Below are 19752 nucleotides of genomic sequence, written 5' to 3'. Positions count from 1 at the left end.
GCGGTAAGAAAGGCCATGGTGGCCCAGAACGTCGACGTTATCGCCGCACGAACAACAATGCGGGACCTAACCTGAGTGATGTCGCCAAGCGGAAGGAGTCATTGTCAAGTAAGGTCACAAGGTTTGCAGAAGGCAATGTTTGACGGGCCCGCTATGCAGAATTTCCTGAGGCTTCAATTAATTTAATGTGGTTTTAACTACAGAGTGGCCAATTTTGCGCCGAAGGGTTTTCCAGAATTTTGAGATTTGGACATCGACTCTTCCATACATTCTTGGCACTGATTAATTATAATTATTGAGTTATGAATATGTGTGATTATTAATACATACATACATACATACATATGATCACGTCTATATCCCTTGCGGGGTAGACAGAGCCAACAGTCTTGAAAAGACTGAATGGCCACGTTCAGCTATTTGGCTTAATGATAGAACCGAGATTCAAATAGTGACAGGTTGCTAGCCCATCGCCTAAAAGAGGAATCCTAAGTTTATAAGCCTATCCCTTAGTCGCCTTTTACGACATCCATGGGAAAGAGATGGAGTGGTCCTATTCTTTTTTGTAATAGTGCCGGGAACCACACGGCACTGATTATTAATAATTATAAATAATCACACATATTCATAACCGACTTCCAAAAAGGAAGTTCTCACCTTAATCTTATGTTTGTTATCAAATCTATACTAATATTATAAAGATGCAGAGTTTGTTTGTTTAAACGTGCTAATCTCAGGGACTACTGGTACGAATTGAAAAATAATTTCTGTGTTGAAAAGACCATTTTTCGAGGAAGGCTTTAGGCTATATAACATTACGCTGCAACTAGGTATTAGGAGCGAAGAAATAATGGAGAATGTGACAAAAATCGGGGAAAATCCTTGAGGGCTTCAATGATGACCAAATAACTATTCCACGCAGACGAAGTCTCGGGCACAGCTAGTAAATAAAAAATGTCCAAATAAGTATTGTGATTAGCCTCAATTTTGAAACTACAATTCTTTGGCTTATCGTTAAATTTATTGTTAAGCATGGTTATATGTTATATATGTTGAAAAAGTAAGTGATATATATATATAAATAAGTATCACATCACAAAATAAGTAGATAAACATACAGGTCAAACTGAGACCCTTAAATTTTTAAAACGGTTAATATCTTCAATTTAAATTAATCATCATTTAACTAATAATTCGTAAACAATCGATATACTTACTTACTTTACGTCCTTTTAATTGTAATTGATAGGGGTCCTTACATGGGGAAGCAATTGGGGGTAATCTGTGATTATTGGCCTATGAATAATACTTACTAATGAATACTTCATTCAACAACGAACAAAACGAACTTACGAAAAACGGGATTATCAATATTATCCAAATGCCAAGAGTGAACTGCAGTTTTCCAAGCAACCTTCAAACTTCTAAATACAGATACAACCGTGGGCTGCAATAAATGTATAGTATTAGGAAACAGAAACTACTTTTAGGTCCTTACATGTGAAATTTTCTTGTACTGGTGGCTACTTTAATTACAAATTTCGCCCCTTTGGTTAGAGATTCCAAATTCAAATTTATAATAGCTATTTACACATGTATTTGTGTTTCGTTGACCGTCATACATTTGTTTTTTCTTTTGATTTTTCTGTTTGCGTTACGTAGTTCAAAATGGAAAACTTGAAATAACGCGTTATTTACGAGTACGAGTTCCACCGTGGCACCAGTGGTACGAAAACAGATCGAAGTGTATGGCGGTCGTGTCGCAAAAGAAAACATGGGGCGTTTTGGGTTCCAATGTTTTCGTTTTGGACATTTGGACCTGCAGAACGAGACTCTAGTTGATATCGAAGAATTGAAGGCTTTTGTAGAAGCGTGACCATCACAAACCACGTCCGAGTTAGCTTCAGGCTTCGGTGTTAGTGATAAAACTATTTTAATCCACTTGAAGCAAATTGGGAAGATTAAGAAACTTGAAAGGTGGGTAACTCACGAATTGAATGAAGCAAACGGGCAAACGCGTGGCGACTGTTGCGTCACATTACTTAGCCGGCACAATAATAAAGGGGTTTTTAATCAAATCATTACCTGTGATGAAAAGTGGATTATCTACGATAAACGGAAACGCTTAACGCAATGGCTGGACCCTGGCCAGCCAGCCAAATCCAGCTCCAAGCGAAAATTGACCCAAAAAAAGTTACTTTTAAGTGTTTGGTGGACTAGTGCCGGTTTCGTCCATTTCGTCCAGTTTTCTCAAATCTGGCCAGACGATTACGGCAGACATCTATTGTCAGCAATTGCAAACTATGATGGAAAAACTAGTTGCTAAACAACCGAGACAGGTCAGACTGGAAAAATTCAACTCCGATAGGGCAGACACGATTACGGCAGACGAATAGCACACCAAACCGCCTTCAAAGATTGTATTGATTCCCGTCCTAATGGTTTTTATTAATAAAGGGACCAATAAACTACAAAAAGACTGTTTAGTAGTATTCGCCTTAAACATCAATATCCGTGAGCAAAACCGCGGGTAATAGATAGTTAAGCATAAGATTGTTTTTGAAAGCATTTATTTGACCTTTTTCTTGTCAATAATAACTTGTGAAGTTACTTTTCATTATAGTTGTCTAATTATTTGTCGACAAAAGCAAGAGGAACATTGCCCTTTCTTCTAAAAATTATGGACATGAGCCCTTTTGACCCTTAATGGGGAAAAATTCATACAATTCTCATTTAGGAAAAATAATTTTCTTATTGAAATTTAAACGTCCAGTAGCTACATACCTGGCTTTCTCAAACGAAAATTATGTGTAACAAATCCTTCAATATACTCACAAACTCTGACAAGACAAACCTTTTTTTATCTAAAACACTCAGGCGGACAACCCAAAACAATACAATTTTGTACAATCAAAAAGTGAGTGAGAAAAAGGTGACATTAATTCCGTAACAAAAATGACATTTATTTCGTAATAAAAACATTATTTATGAAAAGTATACTCTTTTACAACGGAGCCTATATAACATGATCGTTAAAAAAGGTAAATATCTTTCAAAGGCTCACTAATAAAATATAATAAATATATACGGGACAAATTACACTGATTGAGATAGCCTCGAAGTTCGAGACTTGTGTTACGAGATACTAACTCAACGATACTGTATTTTATAATAAATACTTATATAAACTATCAAGACCCAGGCCAATTAAAAAAAATTCTTATCTCATCATGCCCTGGCCGGGATTCGAACCCGGGACCTCCGGTGTCACAGACAAGCGTACTACCGCTGCGCTACAGAGGGCGCCAAAAAAATGATAATTATATTTCAAAGAACACAAACATTTCTATCCGAAGTTCAATACATGAAAACTTAACTGGTATTTTTTTCTATATCATTTTCAGATGCCTTAATTTTTTTTGGGGTATTGTATCTACACTAATATTATAAAGAGGAAAACTTTGTTTGTTTGGTTGTAATGAATAGGCTCAAAAACTACTGGACCGATTTTAAAAATTCTTTCACCATTCGAAAGCTACATTATCCACGAGTAACATAGACTAATTTTATTTTGGAAAAAAATAGGGTTCCCTAATATATTTGGATTTTTCGGACACAAACTGAAAAAAATCAACCAAAAAGTTACTTATTTTGCGTACGCTGCCTAAACTACAAAAGATAGAACCATAAAATGTTTTAATTAATTGTAGATCTTATAAATATCTACAAAAAAGTCCGCGACACACTATACCTATCTATGTCGAGTGAGGCACAACAACCACATTTTTATTTAAAAATCTTGAATTTTTTTTGGTCTACATTTCAACGCGTTTTTTTTACTCATGCTATTAATCCTTATCAAAATAAATAATTTCATCAATAAGTACAGATGTAGATAATAATTGGTCTTTGAATGATAAAAATTGGACGTTTGGTTTTGAAGTTGTGGTGAAATTAAAATATTACGATTTCTGCTGCATGGCCCGTTGCGAAGTGAGCAAGACTTAGTTAGCCGCTTTGCGGGCGGTCCTTTAGTTAGTTCTTATATATCTCATATTTAGTATCGGCTGTGCATCCGTTGCGACAAAACTGCGTTCCTGTTATCACATCACATCACTGAAAAGGACGATTTCAGTTCTCAATATATAATTTTTTCTTAAGATAGTTTTAACATTCTGACAATTATAGTACCAAATTCATTCGCGGTTACATTCATAAAAGTTAGTTAAATTTTAAGACTAACTTTAAGTCATACTTAAGAAAAATCGTATTCATGAATGCTGATTACAGTTCAACATTTTCATCAATCTGGCATCTCAATGACTATGGCGCATTTGTTTACATTTTTTGCATTTTTGGATTGGATTACATGTCTTTCGTTTTGTGACAATTTTGTATTTTTACTCACAATGAATTCCTCGAATGATTTTGATTTTGACGACGATGTAATAATATTGAGCGAGATTTGGATAATGAGGAATATACGCGTTCTCGACTAAAAGTATATAAGGAAAAAAAACATTGTAACAACAACAAAATAGGGAAACAATTATAAATCTTATAAGGGTACAAATAACTGTGGACTTAAGAGGTGGTCAAACATAAAATTATTCGTAATTAAGTAGGACACTTGTGGCGACATCTCTACGCCACACGTCACAAACAACCAAACACAACAACGCAACGGTCAATCATCGCGAAGAAATTGACGCGCTCAGTCAATAGCAGCGAATAAAAAGATTTCATGGATTGGAGCATAAATACAACCTACGTCTCAACATCGTTCCGCGGTTCCCCAGGCATAATACCTAGCCTGGCGTAAGATCTTCCCGTTGGTGCGGTGGAACCGAATCATCGCTCCCGCTACACTGTTCAAACTTGTCTCCAAACTTAACGCAGAAAAGAAACTTACCTACTTATATTTGTTTGGTAAAAAATTAAGTATTCAAGTCAAACAAAGTGACAGTGACATGCATTATTTCTTTTTGTACGAAGAATACTTCTACAGCCAGATAGCTACCACTAAATTTAAAAACTACCACGATGCTGCCAGGGTTAAAAAAAATAAGAGATAGTGTCTTAGTTAAATAAGTTAGACACGACTTAACTGGTTTTATGAATAAGAAAATTAAGACCCTGTTTATTTCTTCTACATTTTAGTGAAGACGTTCTTAAGAGACTTATTAAGACTTTTTTGTAAATAAGGCTGTTAAATTCTTATTTTCAAAGAACTCAAAATTCAAAAATAGATTCAAAGAGTAAATGCTGCCAATGCGGATGCAATGACTGGATCCAAATTGTGGATAATTCTTCGTTTAAACAATTCAAAAGCTCCGTTTTAGAATACCAGTATGTTTCAAAGTACAATTTTGAGGATCATTCTAACTTTTGGACCATGTCTGTCTTGTTTTCCTCTCTACCTTCACTTGAGCAAAATTATTCCCTGTAATATATTTCTTATACCTGAACCTATTTTTCAGTGAAAATATATCATAACATAAAAGACTGAAGAGCAACAGCTGTTCGGCTCAATGATAGAATTGAGATTCAAATACTGCTAGCTAGCCTATCGTCTTAAAGAGGAATCCCAAGTATATAAACCTATCCCTTAGGCACCGTTTACGACATGGTATTATCCATGGGAAAGAGATGGAGTGGTCCTATACATTTATTGGTGGTGAGAACCACACGGCAGTAAAAATATCCTTCATTAATGTATATAAAAACATGGCTTTCCACACTCTGATTTATAAAAATACATTGTCAAGTGTATTTTTATAAATGAAGTTTAGGGAATGATTTCTTCTCAAGCTCTTTTGGCTGCCTCTCTTTCTGATAGGAAATTTTCGATAATTATTTCTTGTTTTTCTTCAGTTATTTTTAAACATTTTAATATTGCACTTTTGTTGCTTATAGTTTTTAAGCCCATCTTAGTTTAATTTTTCTTCGGTTTTTAGATTTTTTTTCGTATCTTCCGAAGTGCTCCTTCTTATTTCTACGTTGATGTTTTTTTTTTCTCTATCCTCATCTACACTATTAATAAAGAGAAAAGATTTGAATTTAAATAAACATTCATAAAAACTACAATAAATAAACAATATACATAAATAATTAGATGCAGCGATTACCGAAATTAGAGATAGTTATGGTTGTTATCTTTCTTAGTTAACTACAGAAGAGACATTATCTGTAAAGGGTTTAGCCGGATACGTATGACGAGTCGGCCCCCAAATGGGAATCGATATCGAAACTTTTGTTTTAATATCGACTTGATGTTCAAACACGATCTATGTTCTTTTCGCTTTAACCTTGAGATTATATTTTGTTTTTTGTATTTTGTTTGACACGAAAAAGTAATAATAATAAGTATTGAACACTGGCTGTTTTTTTTTTCATTTCTTTTTTAACTATTATCCCATCTCTTAAGACTATGGACTTATGTTTTAAAACATACTCGTAAGTCAATATTCCACACAAGCTGATGTGTTAGAGAGATAGAACACACAAAGGAGCATAACATATATTAATTTTGTGATTGTAAATCACAGAGAACTCAGAAAAAAAAATATTTTATTTTTTAATGTAATTTATTTATCCTAAAAATTATAAAAAATATATGTGATATACTCCGTAATGTAACCTAACACCTGGCGTTAGTTTCACTTCTTTATCTTAATTAGCTTCACGGATATATATCACATTCAGTAATAGTCAAGCATACGGATATTTTGCTCTCTATCTCAAGGTCAAAGCGGAAGTCGGTCGCGAAAAATATAAATCGTGTTTGAGCATCAAGTCGATATTAAAACAAAAGTTTCGATATCGATCCCCATTTGGGGGCCGACTCGTCATACGTATCTTGCTAAACCCTTTACTATACAACAAAGGCCTGTATTAACGAGTTGCCCAGTTTTCAGAGAAACGCTCATTTAAAATTAAATATAATGTAAAAATACCTGTTACCGTTATTAACACTCCCCTCAATATTATTTTATAGTTTGTTTTAATAACGAAAATACATAATTTGTGAAATTCAGCTTTCTAGCTATCGCGGTTTACGAGATGCGGCCTAATCACAGACAGGCGGACAGACAGCGGAGGCTTAGTAATAGGGTCCCGTTTTACCTTTTAGTCACGAACCTCTAAAATGCATCTTTCGTTGAATTGCTTCATAGGTGCGCTCATGCACATAGCGCAGAGCGCCTATGAAACAGGATGGCAAAATTGCTAATTGCTCTAAACATTCCTCAACATGCAACCTCATTTAGGGTTCGAAGTATCGGGAATTAAGTATCTCTAATACATCAAATCAATTTTGAAACAGCAAATGAAGTAAATCAGAACTTGTATAATAGACCGTATCATTGAACTGAGTTATTAAGCAGTTTATTAAAGAAATAACCTGTGACACAGTTACATAATGCTCTCCCAATAGCTCACGTGTTATTTAAAAGGCTACAACAACAATACCAACACTTTTAAGCTTAATATCCTTTTAATTTTTTTTTAATTGCACTGAGCATTCCTGGAGCATGGGAAACATTTAATATGAATGGAGATATTATTGGTGTGAGCTCCAGATATCGTTTACACATGCGATGATTCCAATTTATATTTTGTTAATGTACCAAATAAACGATTTTTCTTTCTTTCTTTCTAATTCTCATTATCATCATGAATTTCTAATTGGTATGATATTGGAGTGGTTCCCGGCAACTACAATCGACAACTACAACTACAATAGAAAAAAAATAGGACCACCCGATCTCTTTCCCATAGACGTCGTAAAAGGCGACTAAATGATACACTTATAAACTTGGGATTCTCCTTTTAGGCGTTGGGCTAGCCATCTGTCTCTATTTGAAATAAATTAGTCTCAACAGCTGAACGTAGCCTATCAGTTTTTTCAAGACTGTTGGCTCTGTCTTCCCCGCAAATAGAGATATAGTTTTGATAATTGTGTATATAAACATAAAGTTTAAATGAAGTTGTACTGGCAGAAGTCGAGCCGCGTGGTTCTGTATCAAAAGGTTCTCCATATATAAGTAAGACTTGTCCTAAATTCACTTTAACATTCAGTGTCTTCAGCCTTTTTTTGAAAGTTGCACCGCTGCAAAAAAGAACATTGAAATATAAAAAAAAACAAAAATAGTTGATATTACTTAATACATTTTTTTTTTTAAAAAGTGGTTAAAATTTGCTTAATGAAGCTTTTTGGTTCGGTGATAAAATAAAGTTACGTTACGTGCGCATTTAATAACTTTATTTTTCAAAAATAGCAAAATGCAACGCGAAAGTTTTAAAATCAGTTAATAAAACTTGTTGTTAAAAGAATAAGTTGTTGTTGATAAAAAAATAATCATAATCATTGATTCCTTGAATATGGTTACAATATAGGTCTTAATTATTCAGGTACAGTTTCTGTGAACCTATATTCTACCTCCTAAAGCGTCGAAATTATAAACATATATTTTAAATAATCAGCGTATAATGGCTCTGTCTAATTATGATCGTTTTGTCAATATTACAATGTCAAATAAGTAGAATAAATAATAATTATAATTAAATAAAATGTCAAATTATAATATTAATTAAAAAAATTAAAAATTACCTAAATTGAAAAATAATTTAAATTCATCAAATGTCAAATAAATATGATACAGTCAATGAAATACTTCCAAATGTCATAAAAATAAAATAAAGCTACTTTTATTACATAATTTTATCATTTAAAATTCCTCTAATGAATAATAACATCTTTCAATTATTTTTTTTTGTAATCTTGCCTTATTGTTTTATATCTTGATCTTTTATACTGTTGGGTAGATGATTATTATATAGTTTTGGCCCCAACACATATATTGTTCGACTATTGACACAAGCTTTGAATCACTCTTGTGGAAATATTTTTTATTCCATCTTATCTACTACTCGATGATAACAAATAGTCATCGTCGCACCAGTTGTTGAAAAGCAAACGAACGTTGTGACTCAAAAATGTGAATGAACCGAGTGAATTGAAGGAATAACGACACAACGAAATGACAAATTGACTCCTGCTAAAAAGTTGAGACAAAGTAATCGATACCAGCGTTTGTCATTAGTCAGGAGCAGGTTGAATCAAGTACTCGGTATCGAGAATTGATAGCTACTCGGTAACGATAGGATTGTTCGAACCGTCTCCTTTAATACATACATATACAGTTAGGTGCAGAACTGAGTCAGTATCTTATGTTTAAATAAAAAAAGGCTTGTAAAACTGGGATTAACTACAAAATAAGAAAAACATAATTATATTTGAAAACCTTATTTATTATAACTTTAATTGAAAAACTGTAATAAGTTTTTATAGTAACTTTCATAGATAATCATTTCAATTATAATTGGTTCACTTTTGCACCATTTGGAAAAACATAAAAACATAATCATAAAATCATTTTTTAATATTTTGTCCAAAGACCTTTTGCTTTTTTAACAGCGTTTAACCTGTTTACCAAACTTTTAACAAGTTTTTCACAATACTGGGGTGGAATTTTGTACCACTTTTCTTGTACACGTTCCCATAGAATATTTAGGTTTGATGGTGGTGCTTGATATTCATTTAATAGCATGCTTTTCAAATATGCCCATAAATTTTCAATGGGATTGATGTCAGGACTCTGAGATGGCCACGGAAGGACTTGAAACTCTTGCTTAACAAGCCAATTTTTTTACTATTTTTGATGTATGTTTGGGGTCGTTGTCCTGTTGAAATAATACTTCACTCACAGGAAATGGCATATTTTCAACAGCTTCCATCAGATGTGTCTTTAGAATGTTAAGATACATTGTTCCATTCATGTTTCCGTCGATTTTGTATATTGGTCCCACGCCGTAAGCTGTTACGCAGCCCCAGAGTTTGATATTACCACCACCATGTTTCACTGTTTGAATAAAATCCTTGGTTTGTAAAGGTTCGCCCTCTTTTTTCCAAGCCCATTTTCGCCCGTCTGTGCTGTATTATATTAATTTTAGTCTCATCTGACCAAATAACTTTCATCCAATCACTTTCTGACCAGTCCATAGATTGTTTTACGAAGTATATTCTAGCTTTAATATTTTTTTTGTAAGGAGAGGTTTCTTTTTCTTCTCTACAGCTTGCATTTTCGCATTGTGTCCATGCCCGACGAACAGTCCACTTACTTACTGACGTGCCAGTATCTTGTCTTAAAGCGCCGCTGCTTCTGATGCTGAAGACGCTTCACTTGATCTTAATTAGTGAATAACTTTTTTTTACCTCTCTATCAGATAACTTTTTAGTACGACCACCAACATTACTTGGCACGGGAAGTTTACACTTTAATTTTATTCTCTGTACAGTAGATTGACTCACGTTTAAAATATGAGCGATATCCCTTGTCGATTTTCCACATATGAGTAACTGTTTAGCAGACTCTACAATATTCTTTAAAGTTGGTTTCATGATTATAATGAAAAAAAAAAGTATAACGTTGAACTATTCCTCGTGCGATATAGAAATACACTGAGTAAAAACAAAGCAAATTTGCTTTTTCTCCATCAATTCTTACGAGTTTAAACGCGTTTATACGTGTGAGCGCGAGTCGGTTATAAATACGGTGCAAAAGTGAATCAATCAATATCAAATGTTACAACGTTTTGACATATAGTTAAAGGACAAAATCTCATGGTTAATTAACACAACGATATAAATTCAAATAATAACATAAAATTTTCGGTTATTATTTATTAAATAAGGATTATATTTAATATAATTAAACAATAGCGATACATTGACTCAGTTCTGCACCTAACTGTATATGGTCTCGTCTATATCCCTTACGGGGTAGACAGAGCCAACAGTTTTGAAAAGACCGAATGGCCACGTTCAGCTATTTGGCTTAATGATAGAATTGAGATTCAAATAGTGACAGGTTGCTAACCCATCGCCTAAAAAAGAATCCAGAGTTTGTAAGCCTATCCCTTAGTCGCCTTTTACGACATCCATGGGAAAGAGATGAGTGGTCCTATTCTTTTTTATATTGGTGCCGGGAACCACACGGCACTCTCCTTTAATGGTTATTATAGTTTTTCTCTTTATGGATATCGATAAACCAAAGTATAAATTCCAGCTTTTTTCAATGCACCACACAGCACAAGAGTCATACCAATACTCCAGATTTAACGACCAAAGAGTGTTGTAGCATATGTAACTATAGCTTGCAAAATTTTAGTCGTTTGGTATATGATTAATGCTTTTAGATATCTATCAGTGGCTAACCGACTGTCATCACAAGGCTGGGGTGTCACACTTTATCTGTCAGCGTTTTAGCCGTTTGTCTGACTAAATTCTGTACTTGATCTTACGTGGTTAATAAACCCATCACGAATCACTGCTTTAGGTTCCTGTTGCGTCTGGCAGTCTTTTTTTTTCTTTTTCTGCTGGATTGTAGTTGTGCATTAAGGATGTGAAATGGCTAACAAGCCAAGCCAAGCCACAACAACAGCTCGAAGATTTATGTATTCTTCTAAAGAAACAAATACATATTTAAAATGAACAAATTTTAGTTTAGGTGAGAATCGTTATCTTTGTATGCAATTTCTTCCAAGTAATCCATTATATGTACTAAGTAAAAGTAATAAACGTAATAGGTAACAAAGTAGTAATTTACTCGTAAAAAGAAAAATGTTGATGGACTCTTATTAGTAGGTTAACATGATTTTTTTATTAGTAGGATAACATTGTCTTTTAGAGTACGCCCGCAGCCGCTCTGACCGCGTAAAACAAAAACTTTTGTTAATTGCGTAATTTCTCGAACCTCCCCTAGACCACATAACGAATCTGCATGCCAAATTTCAATAAATAACCATTCGAACTTAAGTAAAAAATAATTATATTTTTATTAAATATGTAATTATATTTTTTACTTACATTCACAGAGGCAAATACCCTTCGGCCACTTTTAAAGTCAAAGTTTGAAACCAGCTTTTCATATTTTTTTTTCTTCAAAATTGGTTTTATTAATATATTATTTTGGTAACTCCATCTCTTTCCCATGGATGTCGTAAAAGGCGACTAAGGGATAGGCTTATAAAATTGATCCTTTTTTTAGGCGATGGGTTAGCAACCTGTCACTTTGGATCTCAATTCCATAATTAAGCCGAACAGCTGAACGTGGCCATTCAGTCTTTTCCGGACTATTGGCTCTGTCTACCCCGTAAGGGATATAGACGTGACTATATGTATGTAGTTGCAGTAACCAATGATGCATCTATTTTTAATATATATAATATGAATGTGCTTTAACAAACAAAACCTGTCTCAGTCATGTTCCTAGATTTTTAACAGATGTTTTTTGATTGCAAATCAATAAAGTCGCCGCAGTAATAAAGATTTATTAAAATTTTGTATAAACTATCGACACAGCATGAATATCGACGGAAATACAATGTTGAATTTTGAAATTACCTCCCATATTTTCCCATTTTATTACTTACTTAATTTATAATGTTAAAATATAAGAAAATTACAAAAATACATTTTAATAAAATTTTATGCTTTGAAGGGTCCAGAAAATAATATTTAGACCAATTTTATTCATTATCATTAAATTCTATTTCGAGGCAATGCTCAACGTTGATTTCTTTGATTTTAAGCTGTTGGATTGCTAATTTTATTTCTTCGTCTATCTGCATGTAGTTTTCTTATTTTTGATATGTTTTTATAGTTGCAAACGCCGGTTTCGTTTTTAAAATGTCTACTAGGACAAGAGCTAATGTTGGATTCGCGAGTCTAATGAATCTGTTTAATTTGAAATGCCACCCAATGGCGCGTTGTGCTTACGCGCTACAGCTTTGTGAAAATTGTTTTGCTCAAACCATTGCCTTTTAAAGTATTTTTAAAATTTTTGAGTTTATATGCCATTTTAACTTTTATTCATTAAATACATATTTGTATCTATTAGTAATAAACTGTTGCGACAAACGAGCTAAGCCCGTATAATGAATATCTTTTTGACACTTGATTTTAAGTTCAGCTTCTTTGCTTTTGGGAATAATGCCCTGTTAAAATCTTTATTGATCTGGTCTTTCAAGCTTTCTTGTATCTACTAGCTATCTCCCGCAGCTCTACTGGTGTTAAACAAACATTTTTGTTCCCGTAGGAATCACTAATACTTACTGTATCCTGTCCGTTTCAAAGTACCAAGTTACATCAAAATCTGTTTAGTGTTTTTATTGTAAAAGGGTGACAAACAACTCTTCTTTCGCTGGTCTCTCGGTAACTTTGGTTAACTGATCTTAATTTTATACCTTCTTTTTTTTGTCCTCAACTTTGTGTTCGAAGAATTTTACTGGGTCGGCCTATATTCATTATCTTACGTGTAGTACAAACATACATACATGCATATAGTCACGTTTATATCCCTTGCGGGGTAGACAGATGAACATTCATTTATTTATTCAAACTTCATTGCACAAAATACAAATGTATAGCACAATTGGCGGACTTAATGCTGGAAGCATTATCTACCAGTAAACCATTCGGTCTGACAGAGAACTTTATGTAGGGTCAAACTAAATATATATATTTATACCTACACAAAATATAAAATAATTATAATATACATACCTGAAAACTACAATAGATAAACAATATCACTACATAGTATAAAACAAAGTCGCTATTTTAGTCTGTTTGTCTGTATGCTTAAATCTTTAAAATTACGCAACGGATTTTGATGCGGTTTTTTGTAACAGGTAGAGTGATTCAAGAGGAAGGTTTTTATGCATAATAACATTTATAATTTTGCACCCGTGCGAAGCCGGGGCGGGTCGCTAGTACATAAATAAATAAGTGCAGCGATTACCGAAATTAGTGAAAAGGCTTATGGGTATTAAATACCCTCGCACCCTGGTGGACTCGGGAAGTGAATTCCAGAGCCTAACAGCCATAACGGCGAAAGAATTGGAGGTATATACAATACCTGTACGGTGAAAAGGGATAGCAAGAGTTAACTTAGATGAAGAACGTGGGATTTTTTCGTGAGTAGAACTTATTAGTTGGAAGTCTTTTTTAAGATAGTCTGGGATGCTTGTGTGATGTAGAGATTTCTACGGTTACGGATGGGGAGTCATTTTAGCTAACGGTATTCAGACATTCAGCTGCTTGGTTTAATGATAGAATTGAGATTTAAGTAGTGACAGGTTGGAAGCCCGTCGCCTAAAAAGGAATCCTAGTATATTATAAGCCTATACCTTAAGCACTTTTACGACATCCGTGGAAAAGAGATGGAGTGGTCCTATTCTTTTTTTGTATTCGTGTAACCACACCGCACGTAGGGTAAGTTCGTTAGATTAAGATAATATTAAGTTTTAATTTATGAATTGTAATCAGGTATTTGATTAAAACAACTGTCAAGCTATAACTTCAAATCAAAATATTTTTAATTACACACACAAATAATTTATAATCAATTTTCGTTTATATGACCACCCTTTGCCTAATAACAGCGTGGCAGATTTTAGGCATTCTCTCCAATAATTTGTTCAAGTACTCTGCGCCAATTTCTTTCCAAGCTTCCTGTAGGTATTTGCCACAGTTGTCTAGTATTCTGTGGCAAACGTTCCTTGGCTTTTCGGTCCAATTCATCCCATAATTTCTCAATAGGTGATAGATCAGGTGATTGCGGGGGCCACTTCATCAATTCAATAATACCGTTTGATTCTTGTTCTTCTAAGAAGGCTTTGGCTATTCGTGCCGAGTGCTTCAGGTCATTATCTTGGAACACACGAATGGTTCACCTACAATACGTGTTCCTGAAGGCACAGCATGATTTTGTAATATTTGTAGATACTGCTCCTTCCTCATAATACCATCAATTTTTAAATGATCCCCGACGACTGCTCCAGCAAAACAGCCCCAGACTAAAATATTGCCACCACGGTGTTTTACTGATGACACTAAACAGGCCTCAGACACCCGTTTCATTTGGTCTGCGGCGGACAAAGACTCTTCTATTAGATCTGAAAATTTCAAATTTTTATTCATTGGTCCAATAACACTGTTTTCCACTGTTCAATTGTCCAATGTTCATGTTGTTTTGCCTACTGCAGACGTTTCTTCTTGTGTATGGGTCGTAATAATGGATTTTTCGCGGCGACGCACCCCTTCAGACCAGCAGATAAAAGACGGTTCGTCACTGTAGAAACTGACACTGCTTTTGTTCGCGTTTTTTTCAACTCCCGTGTGATTTCTGGTGCTGTAAGTCGACGATCTCGCTTCAAGATTGTTATAGATTGTTATAAACCAGTTTTCTGCTTTAGAAGTGATTTTTGGCCTGCCGCTCCGTTTTCTGTCCGATAAACTCCCCTACTCCCGATGTCTTACAGGGGTATAATATACCCCTTTAGGCAAAATACCAATTTTTTTTGCAATTTCTCTCTCAGAAATGCCTTCCTTTCTCGACGCAATAATAGCTGAACGAGTTTCAATAGGTAACTGTTTTCCTTTTCCCATTTTTAACGGAAAATATTTTAAAATATGAGTATCGAAAGAATAAAATTGTAAAATAAGTTGTAAGAAAGTGTAAAATAAGTTGTTTTAAATGTCACCCTGTATAACAAAATATTAATTCTGTGAAAAAACGAAACAATTAATTCATATTATTTTTAAGTTATATGAAGTTCATTTTATAAAATAATGTCTTTATATTTGAGGTTATGTATTTTTCGTAATTTTAAAATTTATTTTACAACGAGCACAAATTAATATTACAACGTTTACTATGCGTGTATAACCGTCCACTGAACGATACCCACTCTGTTCCACTCGCTCCAGTTACTACATATACTTCGCACTCTTGCATCTTTTGCTCACTCCAATGCGTCTGGCAGGATAATAGCACCTTCAAAAATGGTCTGGCTACTACAGAAACGTTGTTTGAATAATTCCCCGAAAAATATGTATTAAATTCAGATTTTACAAAATGACGTATGTAGAGTAACAAAATATTATAGTTTAGGGGTGTCTGGCAAGGGGTTGCAACCGTAGTAGGTGTCTGGCAATGAGTAACGCGAGTTTGTGTATTATTACGGATAAAATATCAAAAAATTGAGCTTTACAAATTAAGGAAGATCAGGTTGAAAAAAGTATACCTTTATTACCTGCTACCTGCCAAAGCAACCACTGCCTGAGTATCATAGGTGGGGAGCGTTCCTACCTGTACTAGAGGCATATTTACAGAAACTTTCAGCTTTTACAAATACTTACTTTCAGCTTTGACTAATAGTACAAACTACCCAATGACAAAGATTCTTCCACTGCTACTAACAAAAACTTATCAACACATTTCTTTTAACTGCCTTGACCCCTGGACACGTTCTATTGTGTAGAAAATATATTAAAATTCCATGAATGCCAAAAATGTTCTGCATGTACCACAAATGTTTTGGTAACTACATACCAATTGTCATCAATAAAGTAATTTACCTATACATCTTTTAATTTTTTCCTATTGTTTTTCCTTAATTTAAGAAACGCTACGGTTTTCATGGAGGTCTGTAAAATAAATATTTGAAGGTCCTGATTGATTAAATCAATCTTTTGGGTAATTTCGGTCTATACTTTAAGTGTACAGAGATTGGGGCGGCCGTTGGTGTGGGATGATACTTGCGTAGACGCAATTGCGCCGCCTCATCTACAGGTTACCAAATCTAAGGCCGTTGCCGCTACACATGAGGCAGAAAACCTAAAAAGGCGCAAATATGTAGGTAACGGTATTACATATACATATATATTAGAACCTTTTGGGGTAGAAACTTAGGGACCTTGGGGCCCATCTGCCCACCAGCTTTTCCGATAATTGTCGTGAAAGCTGATTAGCATCTCGTGACCGGTAGAGCTAGAAATTATTTATTTTTTAGGCGCGGGTCAAACACAAGCGGCGCGGGCGTGCCATAAGCGCACCTCTTCAATCTGTTTTGCACCACGTCCTTCTTCTACATTTTGTATGAAAGAATATTGGAAAGGCGCCAATAGCGCGACCGATGCGCACCGGCACTGCGCCCGATGCGCGCCGCGCCGCTTGTGTCTGTCCCGCGCCTTATTCTCTGTACTTCTAGGCACACTCCCGCAGGTTGATTCTATGCAGGGACTGCATAATTTGTAAATTTAATATAAGTTTGTAGTTATCTTTTTTTATGTGTTAGTTTGTAACCATTAACGACTTAGGTTTATAAATTTTCTTTACGAAAAGAGATATTGAATTCCTAATAAAAGTAAGTCCTTTCATAACTTAATTTTATTTAACAGTACACAACTAATGCATATATACTTTTTTCGGTTGTATAGATGTTTAAAGATGCCAGGGTACTTAGCCTGCATTGATGGAACACGTGTGGCCATAGTCTGTCCAAATAAAAATGAAAAGAGGAGATCTCTGCATAGGATATTTGCTATTCTTTCCTCAAGTGTCCTCAGGGATATGGCAGTGCTTTAACCACCATCTGTCATTTGATGGCTTGCATTGATGCTGATCAATTTAGATCGCACACGGCACTTGAGGCCATTCCAGATCTGAAAATCAAATAGATATGGGAACAAAATTTAAGTTTAAGCTAATCATGATATTGTTTAATTTAATCAAACATTTATCTTAATACTTTACAAACATTAGCCCACTCTTTTCCTGTCTTCGCAGGTCATTCAAAAGGGAATATTCCCTCCACAATCGGGTGGAAAAAGCCCAAGATTCTTTTAATTAACCACGTAAGAGTCCTTGAAACTTCTTCATCTGTTCTTTAAACTTTGAGCTTCTTGTTGAGAAATAGTACAGCTCAAAGAAAACACCATAGATAATAAATGGTAGGAGAACTGCAGAAGTACCTACATCTGGTGTTCGTAACGGTACCGAAAGAGTTATTTTAAACTTTCGCGTTGCATTACAACAATATAACATATACAACCTATATTTTTGTAATGCAACGCAAAACGCCCACATTAATATTGGTTGATTGATGAATTAATGAATTGGTATTCAAATTGGGACTGGTACCTAGCCCATCGCCTCAAAAAAGAATCCCATGTTTATTAGGCTTTCATTTTCAATCTGCACGTGAAGAGAATCGATTGTCACACACAACATTTTTTCTTCTCTACCAGACCAGCATGGAAGCTTATTATTTTGAAATTTTATTTTTCGAAATCATAATTATCAACCTTTTTATGCGAATAGTGCAGTAAAACGCAATATAGATGTGGCTGCAGTTCGGTTCGTTGGAAAAATAGTTTATAATTGTTTGTGGGTGTAGGTACTGATTAATATACAACACAAATAAACAAATGACAGAGTGAGCCTCGCAGTAAGGTCGAGACTTGTGTTAGACTAACTGAACGATATCAAAATGCCTTGGCTGGGATTTGAACCCTGGACTTCTCTGTCACAGACAAGCGCACTACCGTTGCGCCACGAGGTCGCCAGTACGTAAACACTACTCGTTATCACTTACCTATTTATTATCATTATTTTTGTCTACAGAGGCGGCGAGGAGAGTACAGGAAATGCGTGTCCTATAGCTGCGACAGCGGCGGCGCCGGCTAACTGGCGGGGTACCAATGATAGTGCAACTGAATATTGCCGACGTGGGAACACCCCTGCTGGGTACGGTCGCTACCAAAGGAACAACAGCTCCAATGCGCCATATTCAACACCGCCTTCCAATGTCGAAAGGTAAACTCATAATGGTTTTTGAAAGGTTTCCGTAGCACACAAAAGATAAAATGATCCCTCCGAGGAAGCTTAGGTTCACTCGTACATAATTATGTCTGTCTAATGGTCTATAATTTTTTTCATGTTACACTTTATAAATTTATCTTTATATATAGAAGCAATGACTGACTAATCTTGATCTATCAATACACTCCCCAAACTACTGGACCAACCAGGCTGAAATTTGGAATGCAGATAGTTGTTTACTATGATGAAGGCATCCGCTAAAAGTTTTCTCTAAATTCCCACGGAAACGGGGATTATATATGAATTAATCCTACTAATATTATTTAACTTCGAAAGAAAGTTTGTTTGTTTGTAATCTCTTCACGCGTTATCTATTGAAGCAATTTTTTTTTAATTTTGCGTGTACATAATTAAAGAGTACTTAGGTAGAAAGACAAAAAATTTCGTTTTATGCGGACAGAATCGCTAACTACTAGTGTATGTATAAAAGACGACATCGACTGATCAACGCATAACCCGTACTAAAAAGGATCTAGAATTTTAAAATATGACAGTTTCCTTCAGAGAGTTTTTCCCAAAGTATCCGCGAGAACGGTGAAAAAAAAAAAAACCCACCAAGTGCGAGTCAGACTCGCGGACGTAACAAACAAAACGTTTGTTATTTAAATATTTATTTTTTACAAGCTGTGCCCGCGACTTCGTCCGCGTGGAATAGTTATTTTGGGCATCATTGAAGCCCTCAAGGATGAATAATTTTCCCCGCTTTTGTCACATATTCTATTATTACTTTGCTCCTTATAGTTGCCGCGTGATGTTATATAGCCTAAAGTCTTCCTCGATAAATGGTCTATTCAACACAAAAATACTTTTAAATTCGGATCAGAAGTTCCTGAGATTAGCGCGTTCAAACAAACAAACAAACTCTTCAGCTTTAAAATATAAGTATACATAGTTATAGAAAAGCGACATGAAAGCTTATATATACAATAAAATCAAACGATATGAACTCACGCAGTACCAA

General features: G+C 34.7%; 1 protein-coding gene across 2 annotated transcripts in view; it reads left to right on the top strand.

Moving 5' to 3' along the window:
• LOC106140674 (protein split ends) overlaps nt 1-19752 on the top strand; it is an 86630-nt gene that overhangs the window by 39444 nt on the left and 27434 nt on the right. For both annotated transcript variants that reach the window (XM_060948899.1, XM_060948898.1), the window contains exon 3: nt 18534-18725. In XM_060948899.1, the coding sequence (XP_060804882.1) occupies nt 18534-18725 (192 nt within the window). The remainder of the gene's footprint in view (nt 1-18533; nt 18726-19752) is intronic.

The sequence above is a fragment of the Amyelois transitella genome, chromosome 17 (assembly GCF_032362555.1).
Source record: "Amyelois transitella isolate CPQ chromosome 17, ilAmyTran1.1, whole genome shotgun sequence".
In the NCBI taxonomy this organism is placed as follows: Eukaryota; Metazoa; Arthropoda; class Insecta; order Lepidoptera; family Pyralidae; genus Amyelois; species Amyelois transitella.
This window is presented reverse-complemented; position numbering and strand designations above follow the sequence as displayed.